Genomic DNA, 19,200 nt, shown 5'->3' on the forward strand with positions numbered 1-19,200 from the left:
GTTGACGCAATCGGCCTTTGAATGCACCCTCCGAAACGAGGATGCAGGAACTGGACATAATATGCGTTTCAGCGCGTTGCTTGCACACTGCAAGTTTAATAGTGCATTTTAGTAGTTTTTGACAGAGGTGGTAGGGTAGGTCCGACTTAGGCGAATAGGTTGATTAGCCACAAGGGAATGCTAGGAGGTCCGTGGAATAGTTTAGACAAAAAAAATACACAAAAAAGATTCAACTGAGTACCTAAATAAACAAATATATTCAATTAAATAATAAAGCAATTGTAAAAGATACATTTTAATTTACCTAAATAAATAAATAAATTGTGCAAATGCATTCAATTAACAAATACATTCAAATTAATAATAAACTAATTAAAATGAATTAAGTAATTTAACTAAATCAATAAATTAACAAAGTAAATAACATTTGTAAAATATAAATATATATTTTTAATTTTAGTAGGTGTATTAAAATATATTAAAAAAATATAGGCCCTATTTTACTAAAATAGTACAATACTACAGAGAGTAAAAAACACAATGATAGGCCTAATCAACATATTTATAACAATAATTTTCTTTATACCTGAAATTATATAACTGTATAAATAAAATATTTATTTACATTAGAAAATACCACAATTTATTCACATCTCTTGCCTGAAACCGTTTTCATGTTTTATACTCTTAATAGCTTCATATCCGAAACGTGTCTCGGTTCAACGAGTCTTTGTGAACCGGTCCAACTTATTCATTGTAAAGATCCGACTCAAAAGATTCACTAATCGTTACAGTATATCCATAAACCGCAAGTTTTTTTCTTTTTCTCGTTATTAGATTGCCAAAGTCATTTTAAAGTTGTTTCGGCTGCATGTGTCTCTGAGTTGTGTGTTTTCGTTCTCCATATGTATGCAGTTTGATAGTGATCTAACGTTATAGCGAAGTGCAGTAGCAGGCTGCGTTTCAAACCCCAGTGAGCTTCCTACTTAGAAAGCCTGTTTGGGCACCAAGGGCGCGTCTGAGACGCTCGAAAAGCTGTTGTGAAAGCGTCCCAACTGCTCAAATGACTCACAAACACGCACAGGAATGTAACAAGCGCGAGTACGACGCCCAGAAATGCTGTCTAGGCAGGCAGCGCTCTCGTTTTTGACACACCACCATCCTGTCCAGTGACAGGCGTGCTCGGTGCATGCGTGCTGCTGGAGTCAGCCAGTGACGTTCTTGTCCCAGAATGCTGCCTGGTAAACAGACATGGAAGCACCTGGTGAAGACCTCCACAGTCACTGAGCACTGCACTCGCTCTTTGAACTGATCTTCATTTTCAATACACCCTAAAGCCTGCGCCTTTGATCTCTCTGGCACTCCACCGGGACCTCTGAAGTCCAGGGCATTGGTAAGAGAACAATGATGACATCGAGATCAGCTGCTAATGTCTGTTCTGCCAGTTAGCCAGTTGCATGCTACAGCAGTGCCACCAATGGCTCAGCTGCTCAGTTAGCGAGGAAGCTAAACCTGCTGCCGTCCCCCCCTCCCCCTCTTATGTGTGTAACATTTTATTTTGGTGATGTAATAGTCAAGTTTACTTTGTTCGTTTCCCACCGACGACAAACCCGCTATGTTTAGTCCTTGTAGAAAACTTGTTGTAGGAGCATTTCTAATGACTTGTGGATCTCGCCATTATTGCTTTCACTTTCCCAAGTGCACTTGCTCATTTTTGAAGTTGCATAGTGGACGCGAACTAGTGGACAGGGCAAGGAGTTAATGGAGACATAAGAGTGGAAACATTAGCAAAACACTTATAAAACTTTAAGGACATGACGTTTGACAGAAGGGCTCATGGCTTTTAAAGTTGTAAATGAAACTTTACACAAAAGGGGCATCATTGAGGACGGGAAGAGCAGGGGTGTTTTCAGAACACACTCACACACACATACAGGCTATATGTAATAAAATTGTTGTTTGTGTATATATATATATATATATATATATATATATATTCAGTAACACTTTACAATAAGGTTTAATTAGTTAACATTTGTTATCTACATTAGTAAACATGAACTAACAATGAAAAATGCTTCTAAAACTTACAGTAACCTTAGTTCGTGTTCTTTAAAGCTGCAGTCCGTAACTTTTTTGGGCAACATTTTTTTTTGAGCAAGTACATAACCAGCCAGTGTTCAAAACTATCTGCTTGCCTTATATCGATTCAAAACGATAAGCTTGTTAAAATGTTTGTAATTCCAGTGATACTGGTGGATTTCCACGGGAAATTCGAGCATGTCTTTGCGTCATTACGTCACATCTGTACTCATAAAGAAGGAGTTTCGGCTAGTAGGCTATGTTGCGTGTGAGGATGTTGGAGGTGGAGATTTATAGCCTTTTCTCACAGCACTTGATATAATTAAACGTATCAATTTGATGGCGGATCCAGAAAGGTTCAAACGACAATCACCAGTTACAACTGGAGATTCACCCGTTGTAAAACGCAAAAGACTTCGGACTTCGGAGTGGCTTCAGAAAAAAAGAGACTGCAACCGTGCTCATGCGAAAACAAGGATAAATATCGGAAGGGCATTAAATGTAGTCACGCAATGCTGATGTTGTTAACATTAACAATTTGAGAACAAAGTGTAATTTGCATGGTTTGACGCGATATGATGAGCGATCGTTAGATTTAATCAGCGCGATTTACTGCAATGCTTTTTTTTCCCTTAGTTGGTCAGAACAAAAATGGATATTACTTGTTCAGATGACATTTTCCGGTGAAAATTCTTATGTTGGTCATACTTCCAAAAAGTGGAATCTGTGATTCTGAATGACAGTATCCACACCGGCGCGGTGACTGACAGCCGCACATTCTCCTCAAAACATTGGATTCATCCGCAATGTGCCGTGCCGAGGCACAACCCACGTAAAGTTTATAATTCCGGGAATAAATACAATTGCAGATTTCGAACAGAGAGGGCAACAAAGAGGAAAAACTACGGACTGCAGCTTTAACGTACTAATACATGCTTAAAATTAAAAAAAAAATTCTGTGAATATTATATTATTTAATGGACCTGCACTAACATGAACTAACAATGAACAGTTGCATTTGTGTTAACTAACATTAACAATGATCAATAAATACTGTAGCAAAATATTAGATCGGATGGATCTCCACGTCAGAAATATATCAGATCCGACCCCGGCTCCTGTCAAAAAAAAATGTTTTCTTTGGTGTCCAAAACCAGTAAAACCTGTCTAAAGCAAGTATTGTCTGATAACCAAGTCTTCTATCTGCAGAAGGAGACGAAAAAGAAGAGTTTATTGAATAATGTTAGTTGTGTATGTTCAATGCTCAGACTACGTCTGACCAGTACAAATTCAACAAGTGTAATTATACCAAAGCAGAAGCGTTTACGTCCTGTGACGTTTAAAACCTTAAAATGAAGACATTCTCTCATCTCTTACTCATAAAGACAAAAATCACACAATCATAAGATTAAAACAACAATAGAAAGGAAATATAGTATTATAAAATATACAAACATAAAATGACAAATAAATGATTAAATAATAAATCTAATGGCAACTACATAAATGACTAATGATTTTTAAATTAAATGTATTTACACAACAGATGGACTATTTCTTCAAATTAAAATCTCTTATGGCTCATGCTGTTTTCACAGTAGTTCAAATGTATTGGAACAAACAAGCTTTGTATGTAACGGCTTTAGCTGTGCATGCTAAATTTGGAATATTAATTGTTTTTGGTGTAACTCTATGCACCCCCTGTGTTGACATAGAGTGACATAGAGTGGGTGTTAGCACTGAAACGGAAAGATCTTTAATAGTTCTGTTGATTGGTAGAAACACTGAAGGGGAAATCTTTTGACATCACAAAGAACATCTCATCATAAGTCATAAATCAGCCTCCGTTTCCTTGAACACTTGATGCGTAATGCATTCATCACCTTCCATTGACAACAGGCTAATAGTCATTCAGTTAACATTAGAATGATGCTGTTTGTTTATGTGTTATTTCCTTATAACTGATTCAAATATGTATTGTAATGGCTTACCAGAAACATTTTTCATTTGACATAAATGGATGAAGTCATACAGTGTAAATTCTGCTTATTTCATGTAAGTTAATTAGGTTATGAATTTGATGTTGAACTGAGCATATGCAAGAAAGTCAAAACATTTTCACTAGTTCCTTATATCCCTGAGACGGATTATCAGGTTGTCAACTGAAGGGCTCTCAGATGGTTAGCCGGGGATAGTCGTTATTGGATTGGATTACTCTGTAGCGACGGGCTCCTCCTTAAGCTTGAGCTAGTAAAAAACTGTAAAGAAAGCAACAGTAAGATTCTGTTGGCCTTAGGTCAGGAAGGCTCCTCTGTCAAAAACAACACAGTCTCATGGCAGTTCATGGCTATTTTACGTTTTGGCAAATTGTTGTCTAACGTTTATGTACAATCTGCTTACTCCCCACCCAGTGGCTGTTAGGGAATGATCCTAATGCTTACTTTTTTCTAAAAATATAAAAAATGTTGTACGCTTCACATCATATGAATTTTATCCGAAATTGCCACCTGGTACAATAGTTATGTTTTCCCTTAAGATTGGGTTAGTCAAAAAACAAATGGCCAATTCCCTAAACTGTGATTAGTACACACTGAGTATGGAAACAATGCTGCTAAAAAGCCTTTCCTCTGTTTCCTATCCGCAGATTCCCTCACTAGCTTGTGTGGCAGTCTGGAATCACCAAAGCTGATGAGGATCTACTAACTTGACCAGTTTTGTTCCAATTTTTACTTTTGACAAGGTATGGTGTGTTAACAAACTTATGAACACAATTTCACTCTAGGGTTTTATTTTTATCAAACCTATCAGATTAATTGTGTAGTTTCAGAATTTGTTTAGCTAATTTTGAAGTCATAGGAGGTATTACTATGTCTTTAATGGGCTATGGTAGTGAATTGTTAATAGATTCATTATTACATAATTACAGTAAAGGTCCGTTCATACCAAGGACGATAACGATAAAGATATAGTTCTAAAAATCGTTCTCAATATCAAGCTATAACAATAACGGCACAGAGAAACAGTATCGTTGGAATCACTTTCAGAATGATTTTATCCAGCTGATGAATGATAAAAACATTTACAGCCAATTAGAATCCATCCTGCTGTAATGAGCTCAAGCATTAAAAGTGACAGACATGCATGCACTTAGAATAAACAGAACGATATCGTCCACTGGTGTTTACGCTAATATAGTTTGGGTGTAACGATACCCTCATGTCACGATTCGATATATATCACGATACTGAACGATATTATTGCGAAACTCGAAACTAACAAAAAATGCATTGATGGATTGATTAAAATGCTAAATTTGGTATTACTTTGGGGGTGAAAATGAATAGGCTTTGATATGGTGCTGGTAACCCAATGCACAGGACAATTGTGACACTAGAATAAAAATAATCATGATTCTGAAACTGAAAATACAGAATTATTTTAGACGAATATGCTTGCACTCTGTCACTGACTAGATATATTTAAAATAATGTAGGTCACTTTTTACTGGTAACATAAGACATTTGGCATTATCAGGACCCACAAATATTCCCCCATTGCATTATTATACATTATATTCAACATTATATAGTTTAATCTAGTACTGACACTAAAACTCTGTAAACTAGAATTTTTTCTTACACAGTAATTTTCATTTTGGGTGAGCTATGCACAATGCAGATTGTCACTATTCACAATACATATTGTTGTTGTTGTTTTTTTGTATTGTGATATATTGTGACACAATGTATTGTTACACCCCTGTAATATAGTTATCTTTATTGTTATCGTGCTTGGTGTGAACGGACCTTAAAGGTCCCATGGCATGAAAATTTCACTTTATGAGGTTTTTTAACATTAAAATGAGTTCCCCTAGCCTGCCTATGGTCCCCCAGTGGCTAGAAATTGTGATAGGTGTAAACCAAGCCCTGGGTATCCTGCTTCGCCTTTGAGAAAATGAAAGCTCAGACGGGCGAATCTGGAATCTTCCCCTTATGTCGTCATAAGGGGAAAGGTTACCTCCCCTTTCTCTGCTTTGCCCGCAAAGAGAATTTGGCCCGCCCCTGAGAAAATGATCTACGCGAGCGCGATATTGGTTTTTCCTCGAGAGACATCATGGCTTGCAAACGAGCGAAGCATGGCAGTTGCTCAGTGTTTGGATGTACAAATGAACACAAAAGTATTTTTTAGTTCCTTCATCCGACCCTCTGAAGAACCAGTGGGTTATGTGAATTTCTGATGTGTAATTGTTCAAGTTCAGACAGATAATCTTTCTCTCAAAATCGTTTAATACTGTTTATGCATCAGTAAATCAAGCCAGTGACTAAACAATCAACTTCACGTCGTTTCTCTTAGTGGGATGAAAATAATCTTATTTAAACTGTGATTAAAATATATACAGAAAGCGATCAAAGAACAATCCCTTTCCAATCGCCCAAGCTGCCAATCACACAGCGCGAGTTTATCTGGACACTTTCCAAAACTCGTTATGAAATCAATGACGCTGTTACACTGCACAACGAAGCTCTTACTGTACTTACCTCATGTTTGCATTGGTGAAAGCATTAGTGAGAGTGCAGAAACTGCGTTGCAATGATAAGATCTTTATTCACGCGATCAACAGATTGTCATCTGCTCAATGCTCATCACTGCAACCTTTTATGTGATGGGAATAGATCTAAATACTTTAAAAACTTCTCACGATTCGTTAATCCTCGATAGCTGTAATAGTAAAAACGTATAAAAGCTGTAATGCTTAAAGTTTTCGAGAGAGTTCCACATGTAACTAGCTATTTCATATGCAAACATGTCAGCCAATCACAGCAGAGAGAGTGTTTACACTGACACGCCCCTTCAAACAGAGCGTTCAAATCCGAGGGTTAAAATCAGGCTAGGAAAAATACCTTTTATTTCTAAATTATGACAATTTTTGATCTGAAAAACATACTAACATTATAAGGGCACCCCAGGAAACATTATAAAATAATAAAATAATCCATGCCATGGGACCTTTAAGGACTAGTCCTCTTATATTTGCTCAAAAGGCATGATTTTTCACAGTGGAAACAAGTTTGAATACACGTAAAGGGTTAGTTCACCCAAAAATGATCCTCTAATTTACTCACCCTCAAGCCATCCTAGGTGTATAGGACTTTCTTCTTTCAGCCAAACACAAACTGAGTTATATAAAAAATATCCTGGTTCTTCCAAGCTTTATAATGGGAGTGAATGGTACCACTTTTTTAAGCCCAAAAAAGCACATCCATCCATCATAAAAGTAATCCATACAGCTCCAGGGGGTTAACAAAGGCCTTTTGTAAGAAAAATATCCATATTTATAACTTTATCAACTATATTCACTGGCTTCCGGTTACGGCCGTATGCGAGTCAGGTGGAAGAGTGAACTCTGACCTGACGCATGATGTGTTGACGAACACGGAAGCGCAGAGGATAGAGCAAAACAAAACATCGGTCATGAATTAGAAGTCTAAAATGAGAATTTTTAAAGAGAAATATCGGAGGAGCTTGAGTTTGTTGCCCAGCCCTATTTGTTTGAACCGCGAGAGGCATCTAGTCTCACCTAAGCTTACGCTACTCCTACATCCTACGTCATACGCCGGAACTCGGACACACGTTACTGGAAGCTAGTAATTACCGTCTACAAAGTTATAATTATGGATATTTTTATTACAAAAATGCATCGCTTCGCTTCAGAAGGCCTTTATTAACCCCCTGGAGCCGTATGGATTACTTTTATGATGGATGGATGTGCTTTTTTGGGCTTCAAATTTTTTTTACCATTCACTGCCAATATAAAGCTGGAAGTGCCAGGATATTTTTTTAATATGACTCCGATTGTGTTTGGCTGACAAGTCATATACAATTAGGATGTAAATTATGGGATGATTTTCATGGTGAAACTGAGTAAATACTGTTAATTTAAACATTTTTGCAGTACATTTTTACAATTAACCAGCTGACTTGTTGTAATTTGACTGTATAAATCACAAAATCAGCTCAAAGCTATTTTGCATCTGATTAAGACATGTTTGCCTCTACTATCTGTTCTTATTCTAGATGAATTGGCCCAGACATATTTGATTGTGTATGAGAGACACATTCTTGCAAGAGGAGAAATGGCTAAGTATAGCCTAGAAATTATTTGCTAATGCCTGTGCTCCAAAATGTAATTCATAACTTGTGGCTGATCAGAGTACATTAAATTTAGAGCACGCACGTATTTATATACTTTATAACAGTCTTTAACTACCTCTAACTTTAATTATCAACCAGGTACTGTTTGTGAAAGTTTGGTAAAGAATTGCAGCAATGCCGGTTCATGCAACTGAGTCAAACTGTTCTTTGGATAAATGACTGTTGAAAATGTCAAATCACTCAGTATTTGATGTTCAGTGCATCAAATGATTAATTTCTGGCTGTCTTTGAAATGGCCTGCCAACCTGCCATGTAGACGTCTCTCCATGGTTTGCCATGTGCACTATTGTTTTAACCTCTTTAATCCCCAATTTTTTAAGTGAACACGTGTTTTGCTCATTGGATTGCCCAGTGTGACAAACTGCATGCATTGAAAAACAAAACAAAAAAAAGTTTAATAAATTGTGATTTATTTCTTGTCACAATTGCCACCGGGGGAAACTACAGAGTCAAATATTTCTCAAATTGCTCATTAAGACCAAACAAACAATAATCATTTAATGTTTTATTTCACTATCAAGCAATTGTGGGCAAATGGTAATCCATGAACAAAAGCACATTTCTTTTTACTTTTATGCTTTATTAATGTAACAATTTATAATGCAAATAAATAAAATGGGGCTCTGAGTTTCCTACTGGTCACAAATGTGACCATGGACATGTTTACATGTTTTGTGATCAAGTTTTATATGAAAAAGCAATCTTAATAATACAATTAAAATAGACTATTTAAGTATAAATATTTAATAATTATGTATCAGATATGGTAGTGGTATCTGTATGAACTGTTTTACATGCGTCCTTTCAGAGGGACACACTGAAATTAAACTGCTCTAGTCGTAACTATTTACACAAAAAATTTCACATGAAATCAAGGCAGTATGCACTTTTATTTATATCTGATAACGCTGTATAAAATAAGCTACATAAGCAACATTTTTAGACCCTTCAAAATCGAAAGTAAATTTGGTCAAAAACACAGTGCCAGTGGGATTAGATTGTTTAGCATTTTGTTTTTGTAGGCCAAAGAAAGTCATACAAAGGTTTTAGAAGTAAAAAAATATTCTTGCAAAAAATATGTGGATTTAATTTGTCTAGTAACATGTTTTCTTATTGTCATGTCTTAAATTTAGGGGCGTCAATATCAAGAGAATGGGGAAGTTCCAAGTCCGTTGAGTCGTGTTTTTTTTTTTTTTTTTTTTGTGTGTGTTTATAATTACAATTAAAAAACATATTAAGATATACGTTTTAATATGTGTGACAGTATAATAAGGTAAACATTCCGGTGAAACCCGTCAGTGAAAGCAAGTTTTGAGGTCGTGCTTAAACTTTTATCTCCGTAATCTACTCTTAACGTATGTTTCGAAACACGCCGTCTCGTGCAGGGGGGGAAGAAAGAAGAAAGACGATCGAGCTCGCGAGCTAGTGAATGAATCGCGCGTTCGGCTCAATGTCATTCATTGAAGGAATCCGCTCGGCTCATTGCTGTGTTGTTACATTGTAGCGGAAAGAATGTCGGAAAGGGCCGATGATGACGTCAGGGGGGAGCAGCAGCAGCGCAGAGCGGCCAGGCTGAAGCAGCAGCAGACACAGCTCCAGCGGGGAGAAGCCTCCACAGCAATGGCGACTGTTGCGGAGCGCAGATCCCTGCCTAGTCCTGAAATAATGCTGGGACAGCCTTGGAGCAGCTGGGTCGATGCTGTGAAACTCTACGGGAGCGACGGTGAGTTGATCGGCCGCCGTCGGCCATTGCGTTCAGCGGGCAGCCGCGTCAGATCGCGAGCGTTTGCCCGACTGCGTGCAGTTTTGAAATATTAAGAAACGCGAGAACAAGCCAGCAAGTGTAACTATTTATGTAACACGACCCAAATTGCTTCCTCAGGTACAGAATTGGAAGAAAGTTTGAAAGAGTGCGGGAAAAACCGCGAAGCCATGAGACTCTGCAGAGACGGTGAGTAGTGTTGCTTTCTCTGGTCAAAGGTGTGTTTTTGTTTTGGTGGTGTGTCCACACTTTTCACGCACCGGTTCACTGTGAAACAAGTGCGGCTGACTTTTGACAGAACTGTCCCTGAAAACTCTGCTCTTACGATGGTCAAAAGTGTTAGAAACTAGCTTTTTAATGCGTGTGTTTACATAGATTGTTCTATAGAAACATTAGACACTATACATGTCTGGGTTGCATGTTAGCACGTGTGAGTTGGAGGTGAAATTAAAAGATTTTAAAAGTAGAATACATGCTATATACTCGTAATTGTCATGCTTGAAATGTTTTAAATGTGTTCAGACACCATTATAACATTTGAATAGAAACCTGCAAGCGTAGTATATTTGAATAAGTTTACTCTAGTCACACATTTTGTTTTGTATTTAAATGTCAGAGTTATGCAGTCTGGATTGTATGCTGAATTATACTTATTACACATCTCTATGGAATATTTAGATTCTGATTAGTCAAATATTTCTCTGTATGAGGGACAATTTATCCAGGAAATAATTCTGTTTCTCTGCGTCCTCTAAAACTACACTACTACTGACGCCATTTAAATACAAGTTCAATATTTCATGCCCATGTATTTATTTATCTGATAAGTGGATTGTAAAACCCAAACAAATTATGGAAACTCAAACCATTTGAGTAAACCAATTGCCTTAAACCATTTAAGTTTTAAAACTAATATTTATTGAGTCCACATAGAGTATTTATTAAATTAAACAATAAATTCACTTAAATACTGTATGTAATAATTAACTAAATTGCTTGCCATTGCTTGCCATTCAGCATCACTGTGCGGAAGTGTGAACAGCCATTGCTTTTTAAATAAAGCAATATATAGTCTTAATAAGGCCTCATTTATAAAATGTTGTGATAACACCATCCTACATGTGATCTTACGATCATTTCTCCAATGTGCATACGTGTGATTCAGAGAATGAACGTAAGCACAAAAACCTCTCTTCCAGATGTAAAATCTATAAAACGTAAATTATCCTGAAATTGTGCACAGCTGAATGGTTTCAAATCTCCACCTTGTAAACGCCCCCTAATTAATGTAATTAACATATAAAAGATCACTAGTCAATGTCCAAATCCTTAACTTAAGTTAATGGCAAGCAGAAAGAATTACTTAGGTTCCCAAATACCTGCAGTACTCCGACTTTATGCCACAAGGAAAAGTGCGTACATCTGCTTAGACCCTGACGTGGCGCTAAGCACTTTCCCACGTCAAATATGAATGTGGATTTTAGCTTACTAAGTTCAAATGTTTTATGAATAAGGCCCAATGTGATTTGGTCAATCCTCTACTTGTGATATACAGGCCCTACTCTTAGGTAAAATGATAACGCCCAAAAACTCAGACATACCAGAAACTCTTTAATTCCAAAATAACAGAACATTAAACACTAACAGATTTCTCCCTTTCCACAAACCCATAAAATAACACTTCATCTTAACTTTTTAATTTAAACTTGCTCTACTTTAACAGTCAGGAACAAAGCATGCCAGGAACTAGAAATTTGCGGTAACTCGTTCAGTTTAATATAATCAATCATTGAGTTCGCATAACTTTTTTTTCATATTAAGTACAATTAACTTAAATATTGGAGTAAAATGAACTCATTTAGTAAATTTGACTGTAAGATTTTACAGTCAGACAACATAATCACAGACAGGTTGTTCAAGACTCTGACACCATTCAGAGATTGTCTTCAGTGTTCATGGACACTGCAGTCTTTTTGTCTTAAAATAATCTAAAGGAGTAGTTATTTAATTTATTATTGATTTGTTAACTAGCTACTTCACGTTGAGGTCCTGATCACCCTGTTTATTTTGTGATAATGACTGTCTGTCTGTATATTATCCCTTACTTAGATTTAAAAGAATATAAGTGACAGCGGTATCATTTACATGTATAATGGTCAAGGTAGTTGTCGATCATATTTTTAAATCCTTTTTGTTGATTAAACATGTATAACTAGCATATTAATGATCCATACAAAGTAGAGGACACCTTGCAATTACTGTCATGCCTGTTTGTAAATATATTACTTTTGAATCGCTTTGATTTAGATAATTCTAGTAGATCTTAGCTTTGTCCTAAGTTGCCATGAAGTTAATAAACATGTCATCACGAGGGCTCTTTTTCTCTATTTTTCTTTCAGTATAGGAAGTGTGAGATACTGTACCTGTCAGGACACTTATCTAACAGGACATTTGCATTGACAAACATTATGTGCACCGCTGCTCCATTGCACAGTTTAGAGTAAATTGGAAGACTCAAAGACGTCGCACAGGAATCTGTCAGATATGTCAACCTTTTTGGGTTGCGTAAGATGAAAAACAACACCTTTCGCCTTTATGGACTGAAATCATTTATGTTATGCTTTAATTAGTGTTTTCTATCTAAATTCTGATTTATTTTAAGCATAACTGTTCTCAGGTCAGAGTAAAGTCAAAGTCTTGAACACATCTTTATGAAAGTTGTAGTTTCAATTTCACCTTTGTCTACGCCTGAAATATTTATGTGTTACTGGATGTATTGAAAGCAGCTTATGTTGTGCTGTAGATGTGGAAATGATTGCTTCTAGCCTATACCTTACCTTAAGAGCACCATGTGTTATTGTATAGTCAGGAACTGGGCCGCAGGATGGTCCAAGCGAGGAAAAAAAATGAGAAGGAAGATATCCTTTAAAAATTCACATCTATATAATATAATATATTATAGTATAATTTAATAATGATTAAAGGGACAGTTCACACAAAAATGAAAATTCTGTCATCATTTACTCTGTTGTTCCAAATAGAATTTGTCTCATGATACGAGGGTAACGATAACGATTGGATTATAAAACTATTCTCGGATGCATCATGATGCATCTTTTTCTCCAATTCTTTTATTAATAATAAATACTATTTAATAATCACAATAGTCATTTTTGCTATTTTATCACTGTTTTAAAAAAAATAAGAACTAAGATGCATATAACAATAACAAACTTTAGAACCAAACAAATAAAATTAAATCTATTCAACAGAAGCATTCAAGTACAGAAATTCAATAATCATATGTAAAAATAATCACTGGCTGCATAGTCTTTAGTAGTGTATTAATTACAAATATGTAAATTATTATTAAAGCTATGAAAGTTATTTGTCTAGTCAAGAGCAGTGAGTGTTTCCCTCTGTTGGTTTTTTTGTTTTGGGGGGGGGGGGGAAATATCTGCTTTCAAGAAGTTAGGTACATTTAACTAGTACAAACATCAGATGTAAATGCTTTGCTTCCGAAGGACATACACAACCTTTTTAAATATGTAATTAGAATGATTTATTTACACTGAAATAGTATATTAATATGTATGATAGGCCCATATAGCCTAATTAAATTTTTTATTATTTTGTTTTTATGCATTGATGCAGAATCATTCACATTAGCATCGCGATGCATCATAGAAACAAATTCTATTCCACAGCTCTAGTTCCAAACCTGTCTTTTGGTCTTTCTTTCAAACTCTTTCTTCTGTGATACACAAAAGACATTCTAAAGCATGTTGGTAACCAAACCATTTTGATGACCACTGACTTCCATTTGTTAAAAAAAAAAATATATATATATTTTATCATGTTGCGTCGAAGAAAGAAATTCATATGGGTTTGATACGACTTGATTAAATTATGGTGAACTGTATTTAAGTACAGTCTGCTTGTACAGCTTTTGGTTTTCAGCTGAAACTGAATCTGTGAATGACACTATCCCAGAGAGTTCATTTTCCAATTTTGAAGTTTGTACGAGTCCCTCGCAGCAGTAATTAAAACAAAGACAGGTACATAGAAGAATATTATAAAAATAGATTTTCACGTTTCAGTTTTCCTTTGAATGATAATTAGAGATATTAATACTGATCCAGTGTTGCTGCTGTTTGACTGAGAAGCAAGCCTGTCGTACAGTTTCCATGTTTAGCCATAATTTTGTGTAAATGTTCTGTTTTAGACAGCTTATTAAAAAGCTCGAAATGTATTATTTAAATAACTAATGTAACTAGCGTCCCTAATTCCTGTTCTTGACAATCGCTCACAAACTGCAGAACTGCCCTGAGATTAGTAAAAATCCAACTTACTTGGTCGAAAGTGTTCAAAAGGCAATGGAGGCCAGAAGTTGTAATTGGGCCCTTTATTACCCATTTGCGACTCACTTGAGAGAAGGATGACATAACCGAAACCGACCATGTAACTGTGTTACTAACATCAGTAACTATGACAAACAAACAACCTTTAAGTTTTGCTTGTAGTTTTGAGAATGCATTTGAACAAAGATACAAATTTAATTGTCTGTCTTCGTGCCATCATAAACATCTACTGTATGTAACAGTTATTTTGATTATATATTTAGAACAGAACATTTCGTCAATTCATTGTTCAATTCACGTACACTACCGTTTCAAAGTTTGGGGGTTGGTTCGATTTTTTAAATGTTTTTTAAAATGGGTCTCTTATGCTCACCAAGGCTGCATTTATTTAGTTAATAATTCAGTAAAAACAGTAATATTGTAAAATAGTATTATAATTTATCAAATGTTATTCTATTGTAATATTTTTTTCATTTGATTTATTTCTTAGATGGCTAAAACTGAATTTTCAGCAGACAGTACTCCACTCTTTAGCACCACATGATTATTCAGAAATCATTCTCATATGCTGATTTGGTATGCAGTCATGTTTTAGAATTTTAATGTATAAATATTTTGTAGAAACCATTTCACAGTGGCTTGCAAAAGTATTCAAACCCTTGTTTGCTGCCTTATGTTAATCTACTTTAAATTACTTTTCCCCCACATTACACTCCATACACCATAATGACAAAGCAAAAAAAAAAGTTATGTGTGGGCGATATACCGGTAGACACGATTAACCGGTAGACATTTGTCAACCGGTAGAGATTTTGGACTATTGTATCTATCGCTGTTACACTCATATGATGTTGCTGTGCTGCATGGTCATGAAAGCTTATCATTTGCATAAGTTTTTAAGCCTTGTGGTTTAAAAACAAGTGATTTTAAACCGTTGAAGTGCAGTAAGCCGCGAAAGAACTCATTTCAGGATATGCGCGTGCTCTCTGAGAGACAATTTTTTGCCAACTAATTGGGCATGAATGGTTAAATGCACATACCTATGTGTCAATGTGACCATGTATTTACAAGTAAACGGAGTCATTTATGTCTTAAGTGAACGTAAACAGTTGAGAGAAAACGCACGAGTAAAGTGACATCATCCAAATTTACCTGCTGTCATTATTAATGCTAATCAAACAAAAAAGTGAAATCTCTCACCACTCTTGGCTGAATCACTTTTCTAACTTTATTAAGAATAAATGTATATCTAATTTACACAGTACAGACTGTGCATAGTTTTTTTTTTATACATTAGATTTTCTAGTGCTTGAAGTTTTTCAGGTCAATTTCATTAATGTCTTTGTTCTATTGTAGCTTGATTTCTTTACTCTTTCTTTGTCAGTTTACTTGTCTTCAGTTATCCTAACAGTTTTTTTAGCCTAGCATTAGTTTAATTATATTGAAAATGGTAAGAATTGTAAAAAAAAAAAAAAAAAAATCGTATTAAAAGCAAAAATATCTATGTCGTGATATATATCGTTATTGTGAATAATTTTTTTTTAGTCATTTCGCCAAATGAAAACCCACTTGGAATTTACAAAAAAGCACCTAAAGGACTCTCTCAGACTGTGAGAAACAATATTCTCTGGTCTGATGAACCTCAGTTCCAAGCATCATGTATGTAGTAAACCTGCACAATACCATCCCAACAGTAAAGTGTGGTGGTAGCAGCATCATACTGTGGGGGTGTTTTTCAGCAACAGGGACTGCGGGACTCGTCAGAGTAGAAGGAAAGCTCAATGCAGCAAAATATAGAGTTAGACTTAACGAAAACCTAGTCAAGAGCATTCAGAACCTCAGACAGGACAGGAGGTTCACCTTTCAACAGGACAATGACCCTAAGCACACAGCTAATACGATGCAAGAGTGGCTTATGGACAACTCTGTGAATGTCCTTTAGTGGCCCAGCCAGTGCCTGGGCTTGAATTTACTCAAACATCTCCGGAGAAAAACCTAAAAATGTCTGTCCACCAACGGTCCCCATCCAACCCTACATAGCTTAAGAGGATCTGAGGAGAAGAACGGCAGAAAATCGCCAAATGCAGATGTGCAAAGCTTGTAGCATCTTACCCAAAAAGAATTGAGGCTGTAAAGGTGCTTTAACTAAGTACTGAGTTAAGGGTTTGAATACTTATGCAATGTGCTTATTTCACCAATCTGTTTTTTACTTTGTCATTATGGTGTATGGAGTGTAGATTGATGTGAAAAAGTAATTTAAAGTAGTTTAACATAAGGGAGCAACAGGTTTAACAGGCCAATGGGGAGCCAGTTTGGGGTATTTAAGATTACCAGTCCTCATTTCCATCAGTAACTAAAGAATGATTACCAAACAAAAAACACCTAAACCAGCAGGATCTGAAAGACCCCCAGAAGCTGGTAAACACACATAAAAACTGTGAAACACTCTATTTCACACTTGCACGACTGCCGTACGATGATCAGTGAAAGGTGACTGAATGGAGAGATGTGTGGTGAGGATCTTGCAGCTCTTCATCAGATGAGGAAAAGCGAGAGGGGTGGAAACGCAGACACACCAGGCGTGGAGTTAAACCTCCGAGTGTGTTCGTGCACTGGGCTTCTAAGAGCTTCTCTACCTAGATCATTTATCAATGACAGTAAAGGGGATGGTCAAATTATACACTCACAGTCTCTCTCTCTCTCTCTCTCTCTCTCTCTCTCTCTCTCTCTCTCTCTCCCTCTCACCTTATCGCTATCTCTGTCTCTCTTGCTTTGTCACAATATCTTTTTCTCTTCCTTTTTCTCCCTCCATTTTCATATCCATCGCTTCCGTCCGCATCTCTGTTCTCTCTCTTTCAGCACATTCTGTCTGTCCTCCACTTCCTCTCAGACCTGAGACACATGATTAGAAGACACTGGAATATCTGGTTTTAATGTCAAGTCAACCCGGCTCTGATGGAGCGAGCGTATCCTGTCTGCATCTCGGATATGCTGTCATAAGCATGTTGTTGTCTAATGTTGGGATTGATATCCGGAGGAGCGCTAAGGCTCAGGTTTTATTTCATTGTTACGCCGGAAAGCTCATTTGGAATTTTTAAAGGACACGTACTGCTGGTGGTTTCTCTCTTAAACATATAGCATGTAACCTTTGAGGCTACTCTGAATGAGTCACTATCTGTGTGTTCTACCTGTGTGCATTTGTATAATTTAAATGTGCGTAAAATATGGAGATGTTGCCTAGTGTAGAAGTACTTATTCTGACAATTTAAATATACCTTGCCCACTCATATGACTCAGGCTTTGAATATCTGCTGAGAAAAACCCACAACATTTGTATAGAATATAAGACGATTCTTAAAACATACAGAAATGCGTCAGGCATATGTATGCATCTGACAGACAGACTTCGGCTGTTGTCACATCTTAATGTTTTTTTCCAAAATCATTTTTGAGAGGCCATGTCAAATTAAGGTAAATATGTTTTATATAATCAACTGTATTAAATTAATGAGTTAAATGTACAGCACTAGTTTTAATGATCTGGAGTGTGAGTATGTATATACCAGTCAGATGTTTGGTGTCGGAAAGATTATTATGTATTATTTTTAAGATTATTATTATTACTTTTAATTAAAGAAATAAATACTTCAGAAAGGAAGACTTTGATTAATCATAAGTTACGGTAAAGACTTTTTACATTCTTGCAAAAACATATTTCAAACAAACATTTTTATAACTTTCTATTCACCAAAGAATCCTACAAACATTTTTTTTAAATCATGGTTTGCACAAAAATACACTGCCTTGCGAAAGTATTTGTACCCCTTATTTATGTTATTTTTTTCACATTCATACTGTGGGGTGTTTTCAGCAGCAGGGACTGCGGGACTCGTCAGAGTAGAAGGAAAGCTCAGTGCTGCAAAATATAGAGTTAAGGCCAATTTATACTTCTGCGTCGGGTGCGCGTAGAAGGTACGGCGTAGCATACGCATTGACGTGTACCATACGTCGTACCCTTCGCCGTACCCTGACGCGCACCTCCTCAAAAATGTAACTACGCGTCGCGGCGACGCGGACCGCAAGATCTGTGATTGGTCAGCTGGATAGCATCGCGTTTCCTCCTACGCATTTCCGGAATGATCTTCTGCACTCTGCACCGGCCGCCCGCCATTTTTAAATTCCGAAGATCAGTGAAGAGTCATGGAAATAGACCAAGTGACCGAGAGATTGCTTGAAGAAGTGCGGAAATACAGCCATCTGTATGACTCCTTCAGTCGCCATTGCTCGTAGAAACCTAAACTCAAAATAGCCGCGAGGAATGTAAACACAGTGGAACTGGAACATTAAAACCCACCCGCGCCAACTAGCGTTTCGGCGGTGTAACTGCAGAGCAACACAGACATTCGCAGAAGTATAAATGCTCACGACGGCGTCGCCTACGTGCGTAGCCTACGACGTACACTACGGCGTACACTCGACGCAGAAGTATAAATTGGCCTTTAGACTTAACGAAAACCTAGTCAAGAGCATTCAGAACCTCAGACAGGACAGGAGGTTCACCTTTCAACATGACAATGACCCTAAGCACACAGCTAATACAATGCAAGAATGGCTTATGGACAACTCTGTGAATGTCCTTGAGTGGCCCAGCCAGTGCCTGTGCTTGAACCCACTCAAACATCTCTGGAGAAACCTAAAAATGTCTGTCCACCAACGGTCCCCATCCAACCCTACATAGCTTAAGAGGATCTGAGGAGAAGAACGGCAGAAAATCGCCAAATG

General features: G+C 36.7%; 1 protein-coding gene across 1 annotated transcript in view; it reads left to right on the top strand.

The window, feature by feature from the left end:
- The first annotated feature begins 1,109 nt into the window (after positions 1 to 1,109).
- The window catches only part of atxn7 (ataxin 7), a 38,671-nt gene continuing 20,580 nt past the window's right edge, over positions 1,110 to 19,200 (top strand). Inside the window, exons 1-4 of the mRNA XM_082155408.1 lie at positions 1,110 to 1,393; positions 4,727 to 4,822; positions 9,800 to 10,018; positions 10,178 to 10,246. Of these exons, the coding sequence (XP_082011534.1) occupies positions 9,808 to 10,018; positions 10,178 to 10,246 (280 nt within the window). The 5' untranslated portion in view covers positions 1,110 to 1,393; positions 4,727 to 4,822; positions 9,800 to 9,807. The remainder of the gene's footprint in view (positions 1,394 to 4,726; positions 4,823 to 9,799; positions 10,019 to 10,177; positions 10,247 to 19,200) is intronic.

Source organism: Leuciscus leuciscus (genome assembly GCF_965113295.1).
Source record: "Leuciscus leuciscus genome assembly, chromosome: 23".
Classification (NCBI taxonomy): domain Eukaryota; kingdom Metazoa; phylum Chordata; class Actinopteri; order Cypriniformes; family Leuciscidae; genus Leuciscus; species Leuciscus leuciscus.